Source organism: Dipteris shenzhenensis, chromosome 32 (assembly GCF_047967505.1).
Source record: "Dipteris shenzhenensis isolate YYH24624 ecotype China chromosome 32, Dip_SZ_1.0, whole genome shotgun sequence".
Taxonomy (NCBI): domain Eukaryota; kingdom Viridiplantae; phylum Streptophyta; class Polypodiopsida; order Gleicheniales; family Dipteridaceae; genus Dipteris; species Dipteris shenzhenensis.
Window position 1 is genome coordinate 28,490,334 of NC_141627.1, and position 22,614 is coordinate 28,512,947.

A 22,614-nucleotide genomic window follows, 5' to 3' on the forward strand; every position below is an offset into this window, starting at 1 on the left:
GATTGAGGGAGGGTCGAAAGGAGCAAGAGAGTGGGGGGACAAGAGGGAAGGGCGAAGGGGTGAGTCGATAGAGAGGCAAGGAGAGGCTAAGTGGTGGGGAGAGGGAGTGGTGAAGGGGGGAGGGCAAGAGAGTGTAAGAGGGGGCAGAGAGGCTGAGAGGGGGAGTAAGGGAGATCCAAGGAGGGAAGAGGCCGAAGAGGGAGAGTCTTAGTGGTGGCAAAGAGCGAGGGAGGGGGCAAGGGTGAGTGAGGAAGTGATGGATCGAGGGAGAGGCGGGAGTGAGTGATAGAGAGGGGAGGGCCAATGGAGGGGAGCTTAGGTCAATTGTCTACTAACTTAACTTAATCTAGGGAGTGTGGGAAACTAACTAATTGAATTTCTTTTTTGGGAGCCAGCAAGTACCGCGTGTTTCACCAGCGCGTTGTTTGCGGCACAACACAATTGTCCTAGAAGCAGCAACAAACCCATGTGCATTGTGTCACCACCACACCTTGTCCAGAGTTTCTCAGAAGCTTCTCCAGAATTCAAAACACGAGTGGCGAGCGTGGGGTAGGAGCGTGTGGGGCAAGGGAGGCTAGACTAGGTGCCATGTGGCAAGCCCTTAATGCCACTTCTTGTCTTGTATTCTCTTATATTCCTTAAGGCAGTAAATTCCAGACCAGCCACGTGGCAGGAATTGGGAGGCTATGTTTAGAACCCAAGTGGTCGACGTTTGACGTACTCAAATCTGAGCGACGACTGGCTTTACTTCACAGGCCACAGAACTTTGAGTGTGGCGGCAATGTTTTTGGAGGCCACCGGATTCAGTCTAGCACATTTGTTTACCTCTTGCCGAGCTGGAGTGCCCATAGGAATTGCGCTATATTGATTTGAAATGCAATATAGAAAGTCCCGTGGCCAACCTTTGCATCCATTTTTGGCCCTTCACCATCTCGAGTTCAGAGAATCATCCTAGCAACCGCGAATCCAGCTTGAGCGTCAGGAACGGAGAAGACGAGCATTACATGTGATGGCTTGCCTTTCCACAGTATTTCCTTCAGCACCTCTGCTTTAAAATCTGCAAAGTGAGCATGTTACCAGCAAGCTTCTCCTACAGCCTTTGCCCTTCAACTTACCCTTCAACGCAGCTTTGGCTCCAAAGAAACATCGTTCGAGTTTCTCACCCCTTCCAAATCTAGGGTAAGATGGTGGCCAACTAACATATGAGCCATTTCCTACAGGAGCGTCTTGCGGGACCTTGACAATTCTCATGTTAGAGCGCATCAGAAATCAGGCGCTGCCCATTCTTAGGAGCTTCTTTCTTGAGGTTGAGGTCACCAAGAGGTATTTGTCTGCCTTCGTCCTCCATATCAAAGCTTTTGAAGCATATGTGTTTGCCCACAAATGTACTTTTGGATAGATAGTGAAGTGAAGAAGCTTGATGAAGTAAGAAGAAGATAAGTGCTCTTGCAAAGAGAGAGAGAGAGAATATTTTGGGCTTTCATTGGATGGGCATGAAAGAAGTTTTATCGCTTGCCAATTGTTTGAAGTGTTTGGCTAGATCTTGATTATGCAAGCACTTCAACTTTAGTATTTCTAAACTTGAATTTCATGACACGTGGCAATCTCTTGCCTCCCTCTCTCTCTCTCTCACACTATATAAAGGACGCTAAGAGGTTGAGAAGCCACGTGTCGTGCAGAGATAAATGCAAGGAGAGTGTTGGAGGTTGCCATGTGTCATCATCAACGGAAGAGAGGTTGGTGCCACGTGTCACGCAGAGGAGAGATTGCAGCTGGAGGAGCGAGAGAAGCCGTTGGCCAGAAGTCTTGTAGAGAAAGCTGTGTGTTGTGCAGTAAGAGAAGCTGGAGACTGCCATGTATGGCACAATGTTGGACAAGGCAGCTCAACACCTTGAATGCTGAGCATGCAAATTCAAACTCCACCGCTCCAGCTTAGAGAGGGCGACTATATGATGAAGACAAGAGTGAGGCAACGAACTGATTTGATTGATTGAAAAGCGAGAGGTACAAGCCTCATATTTTAAAAGTGACCCTTCAAAATTTTACAAGCCAAACTTTTAGGAGCAATCCAAACCGATATGTGCCTTAATTGCAAAAGTCCATCACAAAATTTGATGAACAAGGAAAGATGTGTTGCCATAATGTAGAAAGTATGTTCCTATAGGCAATGTATTTGTCACAGAATTACAAGCTTGAAGGTGTCAACATCTGGAGGATCGTAGCAAGTAGTGGGGCATTTTTCAAAAGTCCAATTGGCTTGACAAGGTAGTATCGATAGTAAACTTCTTTGTGGTTTTTTTGTTCGATTGCCATCAATGGTGCATTTTTCGTTTGTGCCTCCGCCATTGTCATGCTGCAAACATATTTGACCAAGATTTTTTGTGAAGTAAGTGAATTATTTGGATGCTGTGTGGGTGATATTGTCAAGCTATTATGGGATCTCATCCTCACGAAGCATTGATACTTCAGGGTGGCTGTGCATATAGCCGATAAAGAATTTGTGCCCAGACTTCACAAAGGGCTACATTACCTTGTCCCATCTCTTTACTAGTTTAAATTTTTGTGCGTCAGTCTCAATAAGAGTTCTTTGTGTTGGGAGCTCCCCAAAATAATATTGTATTTGGGTTTTTGTGTGAGAGCCTTAGTTCTAGGCTTCTGAGATATCTCTTCTACCCAGTTAGGAGGCAAGCGGGTTAGTATAGACAAGCCAATGTTGCCATGTGTCACGAGGCCGTAAGTTTTTGAGGTTGCATGTGGGCAGGATTTCGAGAAAATGCCATGGGTTGCTAAGTGTGTAAGGGCTCCTAGGAATTAAGGCCTTGGGGTGAATTTGTGGCTTGGTCCAAGAAGGGGGCAAAGGACCCTTCGGATTTAAGTTAGGTCATTGATTTGGTCCTAGAAAGTGCTTCACTGGAGAGGGCATGGGAGCAAATGTGAAGATGTGATGCCACATGGCATCCTTCACATGCTTGATGGGATTGGCAAGGAAGTACTTGGGAAATTCGCATAAGGAAACATCGCGGGCTGGTGGCAGACATGATGGGCAGTTCACGACGCATGGGACTGAACGGAATCGTGTACAGACTACTATGTGCGGATTTCAGTGTATGGACGGCTGTGTACAGATCTTTGTGTACGGACGGACCTTTGCATACGGACTGCTGTGTACGGGAGTATGGACAAAACTGTGTATGACTGTGCGGATAGCAGAGTTTGTACGGCTGTACGGGATTCCAAGGTTGTACGGGTGCATAGGCTAAGTACGGGCTGTATGGATGCCCAGATCCGTACGAATAGCTGTAGTACAGTATATAGACGTGAATGTACGGGCAGGTTGACGTGGATTGTACGGACTGTTGCCAGCATGGAAAAGATGTTCTTTTGTTGGTATGTATTAACTCGAGAATGAGCTTGGTTTGAGGCTCCAGGCTGGTTAAGAGTTCATGCATGCTTCTCATAAATGACTCTTGGCTGTGAGTTGTTTTGGAGAGACATTACAGGTAGGGAGATGCATGGTCGTTGCTATCAGAGAGAGATGCAGGCCCTTGAGGTTGCAAGCTAGTTTTATATGCTATCATTTATTCCCTTGGGCACATCAGTGGTCCAATGGGCATCTTAGGCTGGCAAGGGAGTTGTGTGATCCCAATTGGATTGCTAGTAAGAGCTCCGGGCTTCATGCTAGTATTGGGAACTGATTTGGATGCCTATTAGAATGGGTGTGAGCAGAACCCAGTAGGGTTGTTGCTTGGAACACGGATGTGCATTGAATGCAAGTGTGGTTGAATCCACTATGTATCTTATCTGTGAGGATCTCCAAATAATAAATAAATACCGAAAGGGGCGCCAATCGTTGTCTTGATAGGAGCATTCTAGCTCCCATTCTACTGGTTGTCTATTTGCTGAATTGTTATTGTGAGAGCAATGGCTGGTTAATTGTCTAATACCGCCCTCTGGTTGGCCTTGAGGCCTGGTTTCATGGTTCTGCTGTCGGGACATCACCATCTTTTTTAAGGTGGTGAGCTTGTGGTTGTCTCTGGTGCAAGTATTGCTTGTTGCAATTAAGCTACACCAAAGAGAAATTCATCAAGTACGTCAATTATTGATGATGATTGGGATATGGAAGAGCAGTCCTCTTAGGATGAGCAGGATGGACAGCCCATGAATGAGTGCTATTCTCTTGGTTCCTTTCAATAGCCATGCATAACACAAGTAGAACAACTTGACAGCATGCCAAGCAATGCATCCACATAGATCAGGGCCATTACTGAGCCCAAGGCTTGCCATTACACCCCCAGGAAGAGAGTATCACAACCAGTGCCCCAATCCTCTTCCGGGAGGGCATCCAACCTTGCAGAAACTCAGCAAGAATGATAGTAGCATAGAGCAGAAGAAGAAGATAAGAATCCAGCCAACAGAAAGAGCCTGTTTCAGCTCAGAACAGCCCCAGTAGTTGGTTGAACAATAGACAACAGAGTCCAAACTCTGGTAGGAGGGAGCTGCCTATGAGTGACTTCCAGCACCAAAAGAGATCAAGAAAGAGAGGGTTCAGCAAGCTGAAACAGATCCGCCATGATTGCGACCACCAGAATGGAGATTCCAGCCCACCAGCACCCCCATTCTCAGTGCACTTTGCATGAATCAGGAGCAGAGCTTCTCAAGATGCTCAAAATGCTGATGGATAGCGAGCTGTAAATGCTCTTGATGTGAATGAAACATAGCTTGGAGGGTCTAATGATGCTGAAGATGTAGAAGAGACTGATGCATTGTTCAAAGCACACTTGTTAAGTGGGAGCACTTGCTCATCTCACTCAGGACCCAAGGTTTTCTGAGTTTATGCAAATCCCTTCTAAGTCTAAAAAGAAAAAGGGTCATTCACATCCAGTGGGAACCAGTGGCCATATGGTTCCATGCTTCAGTAATGCCAAATGTACAGGGTGCTCCATTGCAGCAATCCATTTATGGTCCTGGAGTTGATTTGCATGGTCAAGGGAATAATTTTCAGAATGCAAATCAGGGATAGCAAGCCTTCCCCCAACCCTTAATGCATCTAGGATATTTTGGTGGTGGTTCAGTGTTCGAGCAATGGCTGGGCATGCTGTGCGTTATCTTGGAATGTTTGGAAACTACCCAGTGGGTTTTCAACCTGGTATGCAGGGTATGCAAGGGCATATGTTTGGGGGTATGCAGCCCGGGATGCATAGCATAATGTATGGAAATATTGGCATGCAACCAGGATGCATGGCAATTTGGGAGCTCTTGCAGGTATGTTTGGACTGGGAAAACCCACCTATGAGTGGTAGTGATGTTGGTCAGGGTGGTGGGGATGCTGGTCAGAGTGGTGGCAATGTTGGTCAGGGTGGAGGTAATGCTATGTATCCTCCATTTTTACAGCCACCTGTGTATGACAATTTGACACCCAAAGGGAAAGCAAAAAATTTCAAGGAAGGTGGGGCAGCAGTGAAGTTTAAGACCTCAATGGGGCTCAGGATAGACTAAAAGCATTAACGCTTGTTTAACTGTTTGTTGCAGCCTTCTCAGGAGGAAACTTCATTGAATCCTCAAAGATGTGCAAGGCAGCCACCTTTTTGAAAGGGAATGCCCTATAGTGGTGGACAAATTTGCTGCTTCAGAATAGAGCACCGACCAGTCGGGTTCAATTACCACCACAGTTGAGGTGGATGTTATGACAACATGGCATACATTGGATGTAGAGGAGTACAATAAAAAGTTTTGGGAAGCTTTACTACTAGATAGCTCTTATTGCCACGTGCCATTGTGAGAGGAGATAGAGAAATATTGTTGTGGGTTCCCTAAAGAGATCAGAGACTATTGCACAAAGACAGGGGTAACCAATATGTCGCATTTGATTGAAAATGCAACTATTGCTAATGCGTTGTCACTTGGGAAAGCAAGTGGTTACAAGAGCAACAAATCTGACACCTTTAAGAAATTAGGAAAGGCAAGAAATTTATTCATTAAGGGGGAAAAGCGTGATAGGCCAGGCTCTAATTGGTTGTCACTTGAGAGGAAAGCTTTAATGGATGCCAATAAGTGCTTAATTGCAAAGAAAATGGGCATATGGCACGGGAATCCCAAAACCGCAAACTGAAAGGCAAGGCCGAAGTTAGGGATGAGCAAAAGGGCAAGAAGCCTAAGCCCACTGCAGGATTAATGCCTGATGTGATTGGCGAGCAGCCAAATGGGATCAACTTAGAGTTATGCAGGGCATGGGGCAAAGTGAGAGATCAAATGGCATTGATCTTCTTTGATCCAGGGGCTCGTACAAATTTTATTTCCCCTAAGTTGGCAGGCAAGCTTGGAATCCGTCTAGAAAAGATGGGACCTATGAGTGAGGTGGGCTTGGCTTGTCCAGGGTTCAGTACACCAGGCACCCCTATCATTGGGAAGCTCCGTTTGCACATACAAATCTTTGTAGACATCGAGGAATTTTATATTATGCCATTAGAGGGTTGTGATGTTTTGTTGGGGATGCCATAATGTCCTAGGGTGCATGCTATGCTGGACACTTTCAATCTGAAAATTACCCCGACGCATAGAGGGAAGACTTGTATTGGATGTCGAACTCAAGGGAGAGTTAGTCCCTATTGTATCTACCTCTGCAATTTCTTCAGTAATGAAAAGTCATATTTCTGTGTACTTAGTTTTTGTAAAGGATATTGAGTTTGATGATTCACAAATTGTTTTATCTAAGCTGGATAAAGAGCATACAAGTTTCCTAAATCAGTTTGGGTACTATTTTTCTGACTCTTTGCCAGGGGAACTTCCACTTGAGAGGCCTGAGGATCATGGCATGGATGTAGTACAGCCTAGTAGGAAGAGAACATGAGCCAGGTGAGGAACTTATTAGATAAGGGGCTGATTCAGCCGAGTTCATCTCCTTATTACTCATCGGTCTTGCTAGTCCAGACAGAGGACGGTTCATGGCGCATGTACATAGATTATCGTGCCTTGAACAAGGTTACAATTAAGAATCGATACCCCAATTCAAGAATTGATGATGTTTTGGATGGTTGGAGGGATCGACCGTGTTCAGCTGCATAGATTTGAAGAGTGGGTATCACCAGATACACATCGATTGTAGGATGTATCCAAGACAGCTTTCAGAACCTCCTTTTGGTTATATGAGTCCTTAGTGATGCCATTTGGGCTTACAAATGCCCCTCACACCTTTAATCGAACAATGGACGTAATCTTTTGTCCTTTGTGGGTATTTTCTTTGATATGATTGTATACTCACAGGATGAGGCAGAGCATAAGAAGCATTTGGCCATAGTGTTTCTAGAACTCAAAAACCATAGGCTGGTTGTTAATGCAATTCTTTATGCCCGAGATTAACTTTCTGGGACACATTGTCTCCAAGGATGGAGTGCGTATGGATCCTACTAAGACGGAAGCAATCTGCAATTGGCCACAACTGAGCTTTTTGGTTTATGCTCGTACTACATACTCTTGATACGCCATTTTGCTGAGATTACTTCACCCCTCTATGCAATGCAGAAGAAGGCAGCATCTTTATATGGGCTGAAAGTCGAATTGCAGCATTTGAAATGCTAAAAGAAAAGCTTACTTTGGATCCGGTGTTGATCTTACCAGATCTCTGAAAGCTTTTCATCTCCAATGTGATGCATGTGGGAAGAACGGCCTTGGAGCAGTTCTAATGTAGGATGGCCAAGTTTTTGCTTGTGAGAGTAGAATCTTGCAAGATGCTGAGAGACATTTGGGGATTTTTGAGAGAAAGATGTTGGCTGTAATTCATGCTCTTTCTATTTGGAAACACTATCTGCTTGGGGTTGATTTCACAATGCAGACAAATCATGGGTCCCTCAAATATTCCTTACTCGGTCCAACTTGTTTGAGAAGCAGATGCGTTGGGCCAGCTTTTTATCAATCTTTCACTTTCAGATTGTACATGTCAAGGGTAAAAAGAATGTTGTGGCTTAGATGCATCATGCATGGTCGCCTTTGTGTCACAGAGCAGTTGAGGCCTAAGGTTATAATAGAGAGTCATGCTCCACCGTATGCAGGGCATAGAGACTTTGATGCCAAGGTGAAGGCAGTAGAGCACTTTTTCTATTGGCCAGCTTTGAGACAGGATGTGGATGCCTTTGTTAGATGCATCATGTGTCAAAAGGTCAACTTTGACGGACAAAAGACACTTGGATTGTTGCAGCCATTGCCTACTCTAGATAGACCGTGGGAGAGCATTGCCATGGATTTTGTATTTGATCTTCCTAGGATACCTATGGGAAATGATGGCCTTTGGACTATTATATGCCGGATCAGCAAGCATTGTACATGACATTGTACTCTTAGGGATGGCTTTCTTAGATGCATCATGCATGGTCGCCTTTGTGTCACAAAGCAGTTGAGGCCTAACATTATAATAGAGAGTCATGCTCCATCTTATGCAGGGCATAGAGACTTTGATGCCAAGGTGAAGGCAGTAGAGCACTTTTTCTATTGGCCAGCTTTGAGATGGGATGTGGATGCCTTTGTTAGATGCATCATGTGTCGAAAGGTCAAATTCGACGGACAAAGGCACTTGGATTGTTGCAGCCGTTGCCTACTCCAGATAGACCGTGGAAGACCATTGCCATGGATTTTATATTTGATCTTCCTAGGATACCTATGGGAAATGATGGCCTTTGGACTATTATATGCCGGATCTGCAAGCAGGCACATTTCATTCCGGTGAGGAAGAAAATAATAGTAGATCACATGGCAAAATTGTTCATGATGAACATCTTTAAATATCATGGGATGCCTCAGTCTATCATTAGTGACAGAGATCCACACATAACGAGTATTTTGGAGAGGCCTCTTTGAGAATATTGGCACTACTTTAAAGTTTTCATCTTCTTTATGGCACAGGCAGCCTAGAGAGAAGTTTTGCCTTTCTCAACCCTCATTAAACCACGTGTCAAGAGCCTTAAACGTTCATCACGTTTTTCAAGAGCAAAAGCGATTGCTTTTTTACTCCAAAATTACCTTGCTTGCTCTCGTATAGCCAGAAGCGTGCAAGAGCTATCCTGAGATGAAGATGAGCATGCCCAAAAGCAAGTCGTGGATTACCGAAAGTGGAGTGCTCCAAGAGCAGCATAAAGACCACAAATATGAGGATTACCTCAGAGAGAAGACTTGGCCCTGCATCAACTCCGACTGATGTTAGCCTCTCGTTGGTTTGGGCTGAGCACGTGCCATTTCAATAGGCACCCTCCGAGGAAATACACATGTGAGACATCTGCCGACACCACCATTTCACAAAGAGAGCACCAAGCACAGCCCCTGCAGATTGTGATATGATGTAAAGCACGGATCTCATGAACGAATTATGCCCTGTGATCATGGTGGCAAAGGGTTCAGGTGCCCACGGACTGCTGCTAGAATGCACAGGGGTAAGAGCGATTGCAATGTGGGGGAAGACAAATTATGCTTTGAGGCAAGCGATCATAGCAGCAAATCTGATGAATGTGAGGACGAGACTAGCCAAACACAACGGAGAGTATGCAGGTCACCTTGCAGTTGAGTGGAGGTCATCGACAATGAAGACGATAGATTGAAGATTCAGAGATTCTGGTGGGATTCAGGTCCAGTCGTTCGTCTTGCAAGCCCAATTGGCTTCTCCAGCCTTTTGTAGCTTCTGTCTCTTCCGAGATTTCAATAGTCGTTGCAATGTTGTAGCTTCCAAGCTTCCAATAGCACAAAATTAATACTCTTGTATTCATCTTCCAAGCTTCCCGTAGTTAAAAATCTCTTTTGCAAGCCCACTCGACGATTCTCCAACCCAAAGCATTCAACAGTAGCAACGCCTCGAACATGTCGGCCAAAAGCAAGTGCAAAGGTGGGAAGGAGACATAGGGGAAGCACGAAGCTCTTGACAAATCACGTTGAACTGATCCACTCCATAGCTGAGCTCCACATCGCCGCCATTGTCCAAGTCCGTCTCCACCCATTTGACCGTTTTGAAACGAACCTAATTTCTATCTCTCTCCTTGTCTTTATCAATCATGGGCGATGGCATCCGGTATATCCACCCGGCCTTATTCTCGTGGATCGCATTTCTTCAGATACGTAATTTTTGTCTCATGCCTATCCACAAAACCCACAACTCCCTAGATGGTTCCCTCTGCCACATGTCATCATTTTAGCCCTTTTCTTGGTACACCATTTACCCCTCTCTTGGGGCACAATTAAACCATTTGCCCCTTGGCATTATTACACATTTAGGTGCACCTAGGCCTTAGCACTCAGAACCACCTAGTCAATGCCATTACACCCTCACCTAGGACCTTGGCAGTTACTTCTCTTGACCATTTTATTTACGCACATTAAATATTACCGAAGTCGGTCATCTAAGAGAAAATGCCCACCGATCTTTCCGAGGTCATGCTATCTCGGCTAGAGCATAACATTCCTTCCCCCTCTTCAAGCATCAGCGTCCTTGATGATGAAATCTGGGAACACTCTCCGTAACTGGTATACGGATTCCCAGGTGGCTTCCGATAGAGGTAGACCATGCCATGCAACCAACACCGTGGGGATCTTCCGATTGCGCACTTGCATTGTTCCTCGGTCCAGGATTCTTGTTGGTCTACGTCTTGCATTATCCTCTATCTCCTGAAACAAAACCACACCTCAGTATGCAAAAATTTCTTTAAACGAGAAACATGAAACACTAGGTGGACCTTACACCCCGGTGGTAATTCTAATTCATAGGCTACCTTGCCTATTCTTTTTAGAATTAACCACGGCCCACAGTATCGACGTAGCACACTCTCCTGAAGTCAACGACTTCGAGTGCGAAGGAACTCTGAGAAAAACTTTTTCTTCTTCCTTAAATACTCTTATAGACCGGTTTTCATCCGCATACACCTTGGCTCTATCCATAGCCTGGTGGATGTTAGCTCTCGCAAGTGCTAGCATCTCCCGCATCTGAACCACAAAGTTCGCGGCACTAGGCACTTTCTTAGGTATTTTAACTATAGTTGGATTCGCTGGTCTATAACCATAGTTCAGCTCAAACGGACTGAACCCTGTAGAGAAATGTTTTCTATCATTGTAGGCAAACTCCAACAATGGCAACCACTTGTCCCATATATGTTGCCTCAATGACACATATGCCCTTAGCATATCCTCTAAAGTTTACTCTCTCCGTCTGACCATCCGTCTCAGGATGATCCCCACTACTCATTCCCAACTCAGTCCTTAGTGTCTCAAAAACCGCGGTTCAGAAATGACCGGTAAATCTGACATCTCTGTCTGACACTATCCATGCAGATGAAATATATGTCTAATAAACACATCCGCCACTTGCGGGGCACTAACAGACTCTCTAGTCAGAATGAAGTGAGCCATCTTGGTTAGACGATCAACCACCACAAGGATAGAATCATACCCTCCTTGTGTCGTAGGCAGCCCTACAATAAAGTCCATGGAAATGCTCTCCTACTTTTTTAGTGGTATCTCCAAGGGCTGTAAAAGTCCGGGTGGCTTCACCCGCTCGGCCTTGCTTACCTGACACGAAAAACACCGTGTCACATATTCATGGATATGCTTTTTCATCTTTGGCCAAAAGAAATCCCGCTATCATGGCACTGTCGAATGACTCTCTGCCTGAGATCATTCTGACTAGGTACTACAACCTTGCCATTTCTTTTCAGCATACCATCCCTTATGGTATATCTTGCATAAGTTTGGCCTTTTTTGGATGCCAGGTCATCCTTTTCATTTTCCCCGGGTTTAAACACATGAGCTTTAAGCCATAAGCTTTGGACAAACTCGTCCACCTTTTGAGTTTCTCTAATCTTGGTCATTAGAGCACTCTCTAATACCGTGAAACTCAGGTTGTGCATAATGCGAGACAACGCATTAGCAACCGTATTATCTTTTCCTCTTCGGTACCGAATCGTTAAATTAAACTCCTGCATGAGCTCAGCCCACCTAGCTTGGCGGCTCCTCAAGTCAGGCTGTTTACAAAAATGTTCCAGAGTATCATGATCTACATCCACATAAAACTCTGAGCCATACAAATAATGCCTCCATGTTTTCAAAGCATGGATAACAGCATACAACTCTAATTCATGAGTTGGCCAATTCCTTTGAGAGGGAGAAAGCTTCTTGCTTTCAACGGCTACTGGCCTTCCCTCTTGAAGGAGAACTGCTCCTACCGCAATGCCACTTGCATTGGTTTCCAGGAACAACGGTTTCTGGGGATCAACTATTTTTAACAGTGGTCCTGTGATATGGTGTTAAAACTTTCTTGTTGATTCTGTCCCCAAATAAAAGGTGCTTTATCTGAGGTCAGATCAGTCAATGGCGATACTATTTCGGAATATCCTTTGATATGTCTTCTATAAAACTGAACAAATCTCAAGAATGATCGCAACGCAGTCAGACTCTGAGGGATTGGCCAAGTTAGTATCGTAGCCACTCTCTTCGGATCCATTTCTACCCCCTGTGGAGTAATTATGAACCCTAAATATTCAAGCCTAACCATACACAGTATAGTTTTCTTTTTATTTACATAAAGACTGGCTTTCCTCAAAGTACTGAACACTATTCTTAAGTGTTCACGATGCTCAGCAATACTTTTACTGAACACTAGAATATCGTCAATAAAATGTACTACAAACTTTCCGATATACGGACGTAGTAAATTGTTCATAAGCATGACGAATGTCGCTGGAGCATTGGTAAGTCCGAAGGGCATTACCAAAAACTCATAATGACCAAACCTGCTTCTGAAAGCAGTTTTATGCACATCCTCGGCTCTAATCCGGATTTGATGGTAGCCACACTTAAGATCTATCTTGCTGAAAATCACGGCTCCATATAATGCATCTAGCAAATCATCAATCCGAGCCATCGGATACCTGTGCTTAACAGTGATATTATTCAATGCTCTGTAGTCTATACAGAGGCGAAACGTATCATCCTTTTTCTTCTTCTTTAATATCACTGGCGAAGCAAAAGGTGAGAAACTTGGTCGAATCTGCCCCAACTTGAGGTATTCTTCCAGTTTTCTACGCACCTCCGCCTCCTCAGTAAAACTCATTCTATAGGGAGGTCTATTTACAGGTTCTGCCCCCGGGATTAGTTCAATCTTATGTTGAACTTTCCGCTCTGGAGGTAACCCATAAGGTAGTTCATCCCTAAAACATTCAGAGAACTTCTCTGATATCTCTTTAGCCAACTCGGCCATTTTTCCATCTTGGGTAGCCTCAGTGCTAGTCGATGCATCATTAATCGACTCTATTGATGCTATACACAGACACAGAAACTCTTTCGGAGTCTTCCGAATTTCCATGGCTGAAATCAATGGTCCTCGAGGTAAATCCTTTTCACCTCGCAAAACATATTCTACCTCGTTCATCTTGAACTGGTAAATATGCTTTTTTCAATCAATGGCTGGATTTTTTCAAAAATGCCAAGCCATGCCTAGGGCTATATCTGCGTGAGCAAGTTTGGTCAGTTCAAAGTCCAGCTTCTCAACATAGTCCTGAATTCGAAGTTCCAACTGGGTAATCCTTTGGTCCCATACTTCAGTTGAACTTCCGTCCGCCATCCTGATCGTATAAGCATAGTCAGACGGACTAGTTTTCAACTTGAGCCTCTTAATAAGCTTCGAGTTGATTACATTGTGTGTTGACGCTGAGTCAAACAACACAATCACATCATGATTGGCTACTTGCCCTTTCATTTTAAGCTCATCGAAAACCGTATACCCCATTGCTGCGGGCTTTGAAAGGATGTTATCAGGTGCACCGCTTAGTAACTTAGTAATAGACACACTTAACAACACAGGTACTAACCTTTGAGAAGGTCCCGCCAATTGCATTTGCATATGTTCCGCATTGGGACTCTCCTGCATTTCCACGTTGCATTCAGATATTATCATATTAGCCGTGCGACGATCTTTATTCAGTGGACAATCTTTCCACTGATGTCGCTGAAGGCCAATTGCATTTGCATATGTTCTGCATTGGGACTCTCCTGCATTTCCACGTCGCATTCAGATATTATCATATTAGCCGTGCGACGGTCTTTATTCAGTGGACAATCTTTCCACTGATGTCGCTGAAGGCAGCCGAAGCACAATCCTTCTTTTCTAGCTTTCTCTTTTTGTTCAGGGGTCAACGAGGACTTTGACCAAGCGTGGGCTGCCATTGTTGTTATTTTTCTTTTCACCCCAACGGTGGTACTTGTTTTTGCTGGTCCCTCAACCGGCTTCACCTGCTTGGTTTGGCCACTTGTCTTTGAAATCCATTTCCTTCGAAATCCCCCTTTTTTCGGGTACTCATACTGAGTCCCTGCCTGCATAAATCCACTAGATCTGCCTCTGGCATCCTCATAAATCAGGGCTACTGCAATAGATTCATCTAATGTAGTCACATATTTAGCCCGAAGTTCCATTTTAATTTTGTCGTTCAGTCCATAGATATAGTCTTTCAATTGAACTGACATAGGGAGAGGGTCTGTTATCTTCATAACACATTGCCTGAACTTGTCAGTGTACTCTGCCACCGACATATTCCTCTGACGAAGGTTTCTATAAGCATTCCAAGCTCGGGACTCTTCGTTAGGTGGAAGAAAGTGTTTCTTAAATTCAGCTTTAAACCCTTCCCAGGTGGTAGGGGCAACTTGATCTTTTTGTTGCTTTATCCACCATCTATCCGCTACCTCAATAAACAGGTGAGTGGCCTCACGGATTTTCTTTAGATCAGATCTGATTTCACAAATGGCGAAGGCTTCTTCCCACTTGAGTAACCAAACCTCGATCACATTAGAACTGCGCTCGGTCATCCGACCAACATACTTCTCCGGTCTATAGTTGGCAATAATAGGCACCTTGACCTTCGCACACTCTGATGAATGTATACTGGGCTCTTGCTCTGCTGGAGCTTTGCCCTTATCAATTCTAGATGGCCTAGCCGACAAGGCTTGCACCATCTCCCTAATCTCATTCTGACCAGCATTCACTTGAAGCTGCTGGTTCATAATTTGCTGTAAAGCATCTTCTAATACCGAAATCCTACCTACCAGAGTAGGTGTTGTGTGATGGGACATTTGTTGTGTAGACCGTGCTCTGGATTCACTAGGATTCACCTTGGAATCTTGTCCTTCTGCCTCCATAGTTTCAAAAGGGAAAATAGGTTTCCTTTTTTTTTTTTTTTTCCAGATTCCCCTTTTGTTATACAGGAATAATAAACGGCAGCCTCTGCTGTACAGAATGAATTGACTGCAAACTCAAATTTTGTATAAAAGAGAAAAGAACTGCTCCCTGGAAGCTCCACGCAAGCCTTAAAAGGAATCCGGGACAAGGTTCTGCTCGTCACGGTTCGGGGTCTGATTTGAGATGATGGACAATGCTTATATGGTAGGTGAGCCTGAGATTGGTTGGCCGGCGTCACGCTTTCCAGAAACCTTTCTACGTGCACCCCTCGCTTTCACGCGGTTCTGACTCTGCTAAGCCCAAGTTTCTGTGTTGTTGCATCGCCATGGCTGCTACATCGAGCACTACCAGCAAAGCCCGTGCCTTATCTAATTCTTTGTCTCGATTTCGTCTATCACGGGCGCACATCACCGCTCAGCATACCCGCACATTGTCGGACCACCAGCTCGTTCACTCGGAGAATACCGTCAGCCTGCTCCGCTATTTTCCCCCTCGTTCCCAAGCTCGATAGCCACACCTACACTCCACGCCCGCTGTCCGTCAAATTAGCTGAGATAGCCACACCTACGCTCCACGCCTGCTGTCCGTCAAAGGTGTGTCATGCCATCGCAGCACGTCGCCAACCTGCTCCGTTCATCGACACCTCATCGAAATCTCCCGCAACCCGAACTCCGCCACCACGCTGTTCGTCGTCACGGGCAACACCCTTCCAATTCGTTGTACGTCACAAGCAGCCGCTTTCCTTCTCTCCCGTTCGTCTAGCCTTTGATCTCTACCATAGGCTCTGATACCAAAATGAAACGAACCTAATTTCTATCTCTCTCCTTGTCTTTATCAATCACGGGCGATGGCATCTGGTATATCCACCCAGCCTTATTCTCGTGGATCGCATTTCTTCAGATACGTAATTTTTGTCTCATGCCTATCCACAAAACCCACAACTCCCTAGATGGTTCCCTCTGCCACATGTCATCATTTTAGCCCTTTTCTTGGTACACCATTTTATCCCTCTCTTGGGGCACAATTAAACCATTTGCCCCTTGGCATTATTACACATTTAGGTGCACCTAGGCCTTAGCACTCAGAACCACCTAGTCAATGCCATTACACCCTCACCTAGGACCTTGGCAGTTACTTCTCTTGACCATTTTATTTACGCACATTAAATATTACCGAAGTCGGTCATCTAAGAGAAAATGCCCACCGATCTTTCCGAGGTCATGCTATCTTGGCTAGAGCATAACACGTTTGCCTTGCGTTTGCAGCTCCTTTGCCAGTCAGCCGTCCAGCTCTGTTCCTGCATTGCACCCCAATCGGTCTTCACATCTCAGTCGGTTATTGTCTTAACGGAATTCTCCCATTCTTTGTTAATGTAGCATGCCATCCTCCCAAAACCTCGTCCTCCTATGCATCTTTTTGTTCCATATTGACTATTTTGACAAACCTTTCAATCTTGGGGTCTTATTGCGCATGTTTCCAAAATTGACATATCTGTCACTGATAGCTCCTCTTCCATTGCTAGGGCCTTGTGTAGTGACCATCTGCCCACATTTCATACTTTGATCCTGAGGGTCTTTCCCCTTCCTGCGCCTTGTCGTCTTGTGCTCGCCCCCGATAAAATGTAGATGCTTAATCCAACAGACTTAAAGGGTCAACTGTATGATTTTTTTGACTTAAAAAAAAACAGTGTGCTAATGCGATTAACTAATGCCAATATGGTGAAGCTCATTTATAAGTGTAAAATTTTTATGTAAGCGGGACTCACACTGTGTGTCATTGGAAGCTTCTGCATTGAAAATTGATGTTCACTGTAGCTGAGCTATGGCGTAGCATAGAGTTTCTCAGAGTGGCTAGTTTGCTTGAAGGTCTCATCATTGGAATTCTTTTTGCAGGGTGGTGGGAAATATTGGCTTTTTTGAAGGCCTCAAAAGCTTATGTGAAGAGGGCCAGCTCTATGATGCCATTAAGGCTGTAGAGCAGATGCATAAAAGAGGGTGTCATGTGTCAAGAAAGACTTTTGATCTTCTTTTGGATTGGTGTGCTAATAATGATGACTTGGCAGCAGGCAGAAAAGTATATTGTCTTATTCTCAGAAGTGGATTAGAGTCAGATGCTTTTTTAGGGAGACGAGTAATTCGGATGTTTGTTTCATGTGGAAGCCTCGTAGAAGCGAATGAAGTATTTAGCAAACTGCCTGAACCAAATGTGTTTACATGGAGTGCAATTATTGTGGCGCATGTCAAGCTCGGACGAGACGAGCAGGCTGTTGCTCTGTACCATCAGATGCAACAGTCCAATGTAAAACCAGACACTCATGTATACGTTGCAATTCTTAAAGCCTGTTCCGGCATAGCAGCCTTAAATCAAGGCAAGGTGATTCATTTGTGTATTGTCCAACGATGTTTGGAGACTGATGTGGTTGTTGGGAATGCCCTCATTCACATGTATGTCAAGTGTGGTTGCCTTGTGAATGCGTCCAGGGTGTTTTATGAGTTGCAATCATGTGACATCGTAACCTGGAATTCAATGATTGGAGGTTATGCCCAGCATGGGTCTGGTCAGAAGGCTCTCCAGCTGTTTTGGCAAATGCAAATGGAAGCCATTGAGCTAGACCAGATCACATTTATCAACATCCTGAAAGCATGCTCTGGGTCAGCAGCTTTTGTTCCAGGCAAATTGATTCACAGCATCATCATTGAGAGAGGGCTTGGATTAGAGATATCTATTGGAAATACCCTCATAGACATGTATGCAAGATGTGGCAGCTTGGAGGAGGCACGCAAGGTGTTTGAAAGGATGCCAATGCGAAATATTGTGTCGTGGAGTGCAATGGTTGCTGCATGTGGTCAGCATGAGCATGCCTTTGAGGCATTTGAACTTTTTGAGCAAATGCAACACGGAGGCATGGAGCCTGACCAGATTTTGCTTGCTAGCATCCTGAATGCATGTGCCAACAGTGTGGCCTTAGAGCAGGGCAGAAAGATTCATGAATATATCATTAAAAGAGAGTCGGTGCTGGATGGAGTTGTTGAAAGTGCTCTTGTTGACATGTATACCAAATGTGGGAGCTTTGATGATGCATGTATGGTGTTTAAAAGATTGCAGAAGTTAAATGTGGTTACTTGGAGTGCATTGATTGCAGCATATGCACAGCATGGACAAGGTGAGGAGGCTGTTTCCCTCTTCCAGAAAATGCAACGCCAAGGCGTGGAGCCAAATGAGGTCACTTTTGTGGTCCTCTTGAAAATATGTTCCAATCCAGAAGCCCTAATCCAGGGCAAGCTTTTTCATGACCAAATTTCTAAAAGAGGTTTTGGAACAGATGTTTTTGTCGGGAGTGCTCTTATCAGCATGTATACTAATTGTGGCAGCCTGAAAGACGCACGCAGTGTCTTTGATGATTTGCCAAAGCAAAATGTGGTGACATGGAATGCATTGTTAGCAGGATATGCTCAGCATGGGTATGGTCAGGAGGCTCTTCGACTATTTCAGCAGATGCAAGAGGAGGATTTACATCCAAATGAGATCACATTTGTTAGCACCTTGAAAGCATGTTCGACCATAGCAGCCATCCATCAAGGCAAGCTAATTCATGGTCACATTGTTAGGAGAGATTTTCAGTGTGATGTACATGTAGGGAGCACACTCATTAGTATGTACACCGAGTGTGGGAGCCTTGAGGATGGATGCAAGGTCTTCAAGGAGTTGCCAAAAGACAATATAGTGACATGGAATGCAATGATTGCAGGATCTGCCCAGAATAAGGATTATAAATTGGCCTTGCAATATTTCAAATGCATGCGACAGGAAGGGTTGAAACCAAATGAGATGACATATGTGAGCCTCCTTGCTGCTTGCAGTCATGTGGGCCACGTAGATGCAGCCTTTGTACTTCTGAAATTCATGACAGAAGACCATGGAATTGCACCAGCATCCTGCCACTATGAATGTTTGGTCAATGCTCTTGGTCGTGCAGGATACTTGAATGATGCAGAGTATTTACTTCAAACTTTACCCTTTCATGTCAACGATGTGGGATGGATGTCTTTACTTAGTCACTGCAGATTGCATGGGAATGTGGAGATAGGGAGACGATGCTTTGATCGCTGGGTCACATTGGATTGTAGAAATGCGGCTGGATACATGCTGATGTCAAATATATACGGCCATGCTAGCATGTGGGAGGAGCTAGAAAAGGTTGAAGAGCTGAGAAGATGTGCAAATGCATGGAAGAAGCCAGGAAGGTCCTTTATTCAGGTGAAGGACACCCTGCAGGATTTCTCTGTTGGAGATGAGGGTCATCCAGGAAGCCCTGATATTCAAGCAAAGCTAAAGAGGCTAGCTGCACATCTGAAGAAGGTAGGATATTTGCCGAGTTTGAATTTAGTGGTGCAGTCAGTATCGGATGAAGATAAGGAGAATGCACTCTATGAAGAATGGTTGTGATTTCTGTGCCTCCTAGTACATGGCAAGGCACTGCATCCAGTTATCAAATTACTTTTGCATTGATTGCAAAAGGCGATGGATGGCTCATGAACCCGGGCATTTGTATTGTGGAAATCCATGTACATTTCTGAAGATTTGCAAATGCCAATTCGATGCCGCCTCAATTTTCTAAACACTTGGCTCCTGAAATTTGGGGTGTGCTTGGGCTGACTCTGGCTGGCTAATTCGGTTTGGTAACTATGTAAGGATTTGCCGCAGCCAAGCAGTCCTATCTATGGTGGCCAGTGTGGAAATAAATAATTTAGGACCCTGTGTGGAAGCATGGATGCAATTGATGCGCAGAGAAAAAGATACAGGTACATTCCTGTATGGCCATGTAGCATTATTTCTACACCAGCCTCAAAGTTTTTAGTTGGCCACATTTTAAGTTATCCATCTGAAAATGAGGACGAGTCTGAATCCATATTGATTGCATGGCTCTCGGCAGACTATTTAGATCAAATAGATGCCCAAAATCTAGGAGAGCCCCATGCACCGCTGCCATTTGACTTCTTTACATTAATGCGACTTGCTCTGGGGATCACATCATAATGCTTGTTCGGTCTCCTTTGAATCATCTAGGAATTGAGGATGATAGACCTGATTTCATGATCTAGCACTCGCAAGTTCTGCAGATTTAATGGACCAGTGGATATTATTCATTCTATAAGTCTGATTTGGCATATCGAAATTCAATGGTAAATATCAAGCAATTATTTTGTCTACATAGAAATGATATGATTTGACTTCAGACGTAGTTTTGTACATGACAAATAAGTTTTGTTTTTTGGATGATAACTATGGTGCACAAACTCTTGGTTATCCTGCTAGCAAAAGAGCCAGTATAGAAGAATTCTCTCAGCATAAAATTCAACTCTCCGCCTAAAAGGTCATTGCTGCCACTGTGCTTCAGTTGGCTGTAGATAACCAGGGTACCACATATTCTACAGCTCTCCTTGCTCATGCACGACATGGTGCTTACTTCATGCACCCACTAACAAACTGAAACACAGTGACTAACAAATTAACCTTTTGTGCTTCAAAACAACACCACGGCTTCTGATAGTCTACATCCCTGCAAGCCCTGAAACCACTTTGCATATCACAGAATCTATCGCCCATCAAGTGGGCATATGAAGAAGTCGATCACACTGATAGCCCAAGATACATCATTTATCACACCACAAAACATGAGGGATAAAAAGACTTTAAATTGGAAGGAAACTAGAGCAGTAGTGCAGCTCTACAAAGGAAAATTATCATTTAAAACTCTAGTCTGAAAAGAGCTCAACTACTGTGCAAGACATGCGCTTATTGCATTAAATCTTTCAAAGTAAGTTGTCGTTCAAAACTCTAGTCCAAAAAGAGCTCAACTACTGTGCAAGACATGCGCTTATTGCATTATATCTTCAAAATGCTTCAAAAGGGTTCATGATCATACAAATTATCAAAGCCATGGAAATCATCATCAGTCATTTCACTGCGTCTGCTTGCTTCATCATCATTCACAGACAGGTCCCCAATGCACTCTGTTATCTCTTAGCTTGTATGTGTATCCTCTCTCTAGCATCCTCCTGATTCAGAAATGGAGAAAGATACACACTTTTTTTTTGGGTAGAAGGCTGGCTGGTAGACTACAGAGAACAAAGCACTAAAAGGAAGGTTGAAAAAGACCTCACTCCACATGCACGCGCACACGAGCACACACATGCACACACGCATGCGCATAGTGATAAGGGGTTAAAAGAGCCAAAAACTGGTGATGGAAAGGGGAGGAGAGGTTGAGGACGAGGAGGTGTTGTGAACCCTAAAACCCGCAGGGATGCAAGGAAGTTGTTCCAAAGTGATGTCGCAGCAGCAGGACCAGTCCTGAAGTTCCACTCTTGCTGCAGGCAGGTGATAAACAGGCCTAGCAAAGTCCGTTGAGCATGAAAAGGGTGTCCAAAAGGCTGAATCAGAGGCACTCCTACAGGGGAAGATCCCGTGAGGAATTCCAGTAGGCTGAAGCACGACAGCGGGAAGCTGCAGGGCACGCGCGTGCGCACACCTTTTTTTTTAAATAGTGAAATCCATTTGTCATTATATTAAAAGAGAACAATCCCTTGGGACAACCAGTTACAAGGCTCAGAACATATCATTATATGACAAGAAGGCATGATACTCTAGCTCCCCAGCTTGTAGACAATCGTAGAATGATTGATTGCGGTAGAGATGCCTAGAAGAAGTATTATTTAGCAATAGAGGGATCACCAAAGACCTGATGGTTGCAGTCCTTCCATAAGGTCCATATTGCCCAGTAGTGAACCCAGGAAAAGAAGAGATCATATCCTTGCCTGACCAGATGAAAGCTGAACAGCCAAAATTGCTTGCCAAAGCAAGCACTGGCGAAACGAGCACTAAGCCGTTTGTTGTAACAATAGTAGAAATCACGAGGCTCCAAGCAATGCCATAATAGATGGGGCATAGATTCCGACAAGGATAGACATTGTCTACAAGTGGCATGAGCAATATGACAAGGAGCCAAAATCTGTCCAAAAGGAAGGACCCCAACCAAATTCGCCATAAGAAGAACTTTTGCCGTAGAGGGAGTTTTAAAGCCCAAATATGCTACAATCTTTTCCGCCACCATCGAGAGGTGCGTGTTATAGACCAGACACGATTGAAACCCAAGGAGGAGGCAGCAAGGCTTTATATAAAGATGTGACCATAATGTCAGCTAGCTTTAGCGGATGCTGAACATGATCGTCTGATTGGAGAACCCAGTCTTTGAGGTGGTCAGCAAGATCAAGACAAGGGACTGGCTGGAAGTCATGGAGCATCTATGATACTAAATGCGATAAGGTCAAGAGCGCTATCCCAAAGCATATTGATTGTTGCTGGAAGAGAGATTACCATACCAGTAGCATCAATCACATAATTGATCATGGAAATTCCAT

General features: G+C 44.5%; 1 protein-coding gene across 1 annotated transcript; it reads left to right on the forward strand.

The window, feature by feature from the left end:
* The first annotated feature begins 799 nt into the window (after positions 1-799).
* On the forward strand, positions 800-20,271 carry LOC147880560 (pentatricopeptide repeat-containing protein At2g33680-like). Its single transcript, XM_087371340.1, has 2 exons — positions 800-1,323; positions 17,086-20,271. The coding sequence occupies exons 1-2, from the start codon at positions 1,250-1,252 to the stop codon at positions 19,637-19,639; spliced, it is 2,628 nt and encodes an 875-aa protein (XP_087227466.1). The 5' UTR covers positions 800-1,249; the 3' UTR covers positions 19,640-20,271.
* The last annotated feature ends 2,343 nt before the right edge of the window (positions 20,272-22,614 follow it).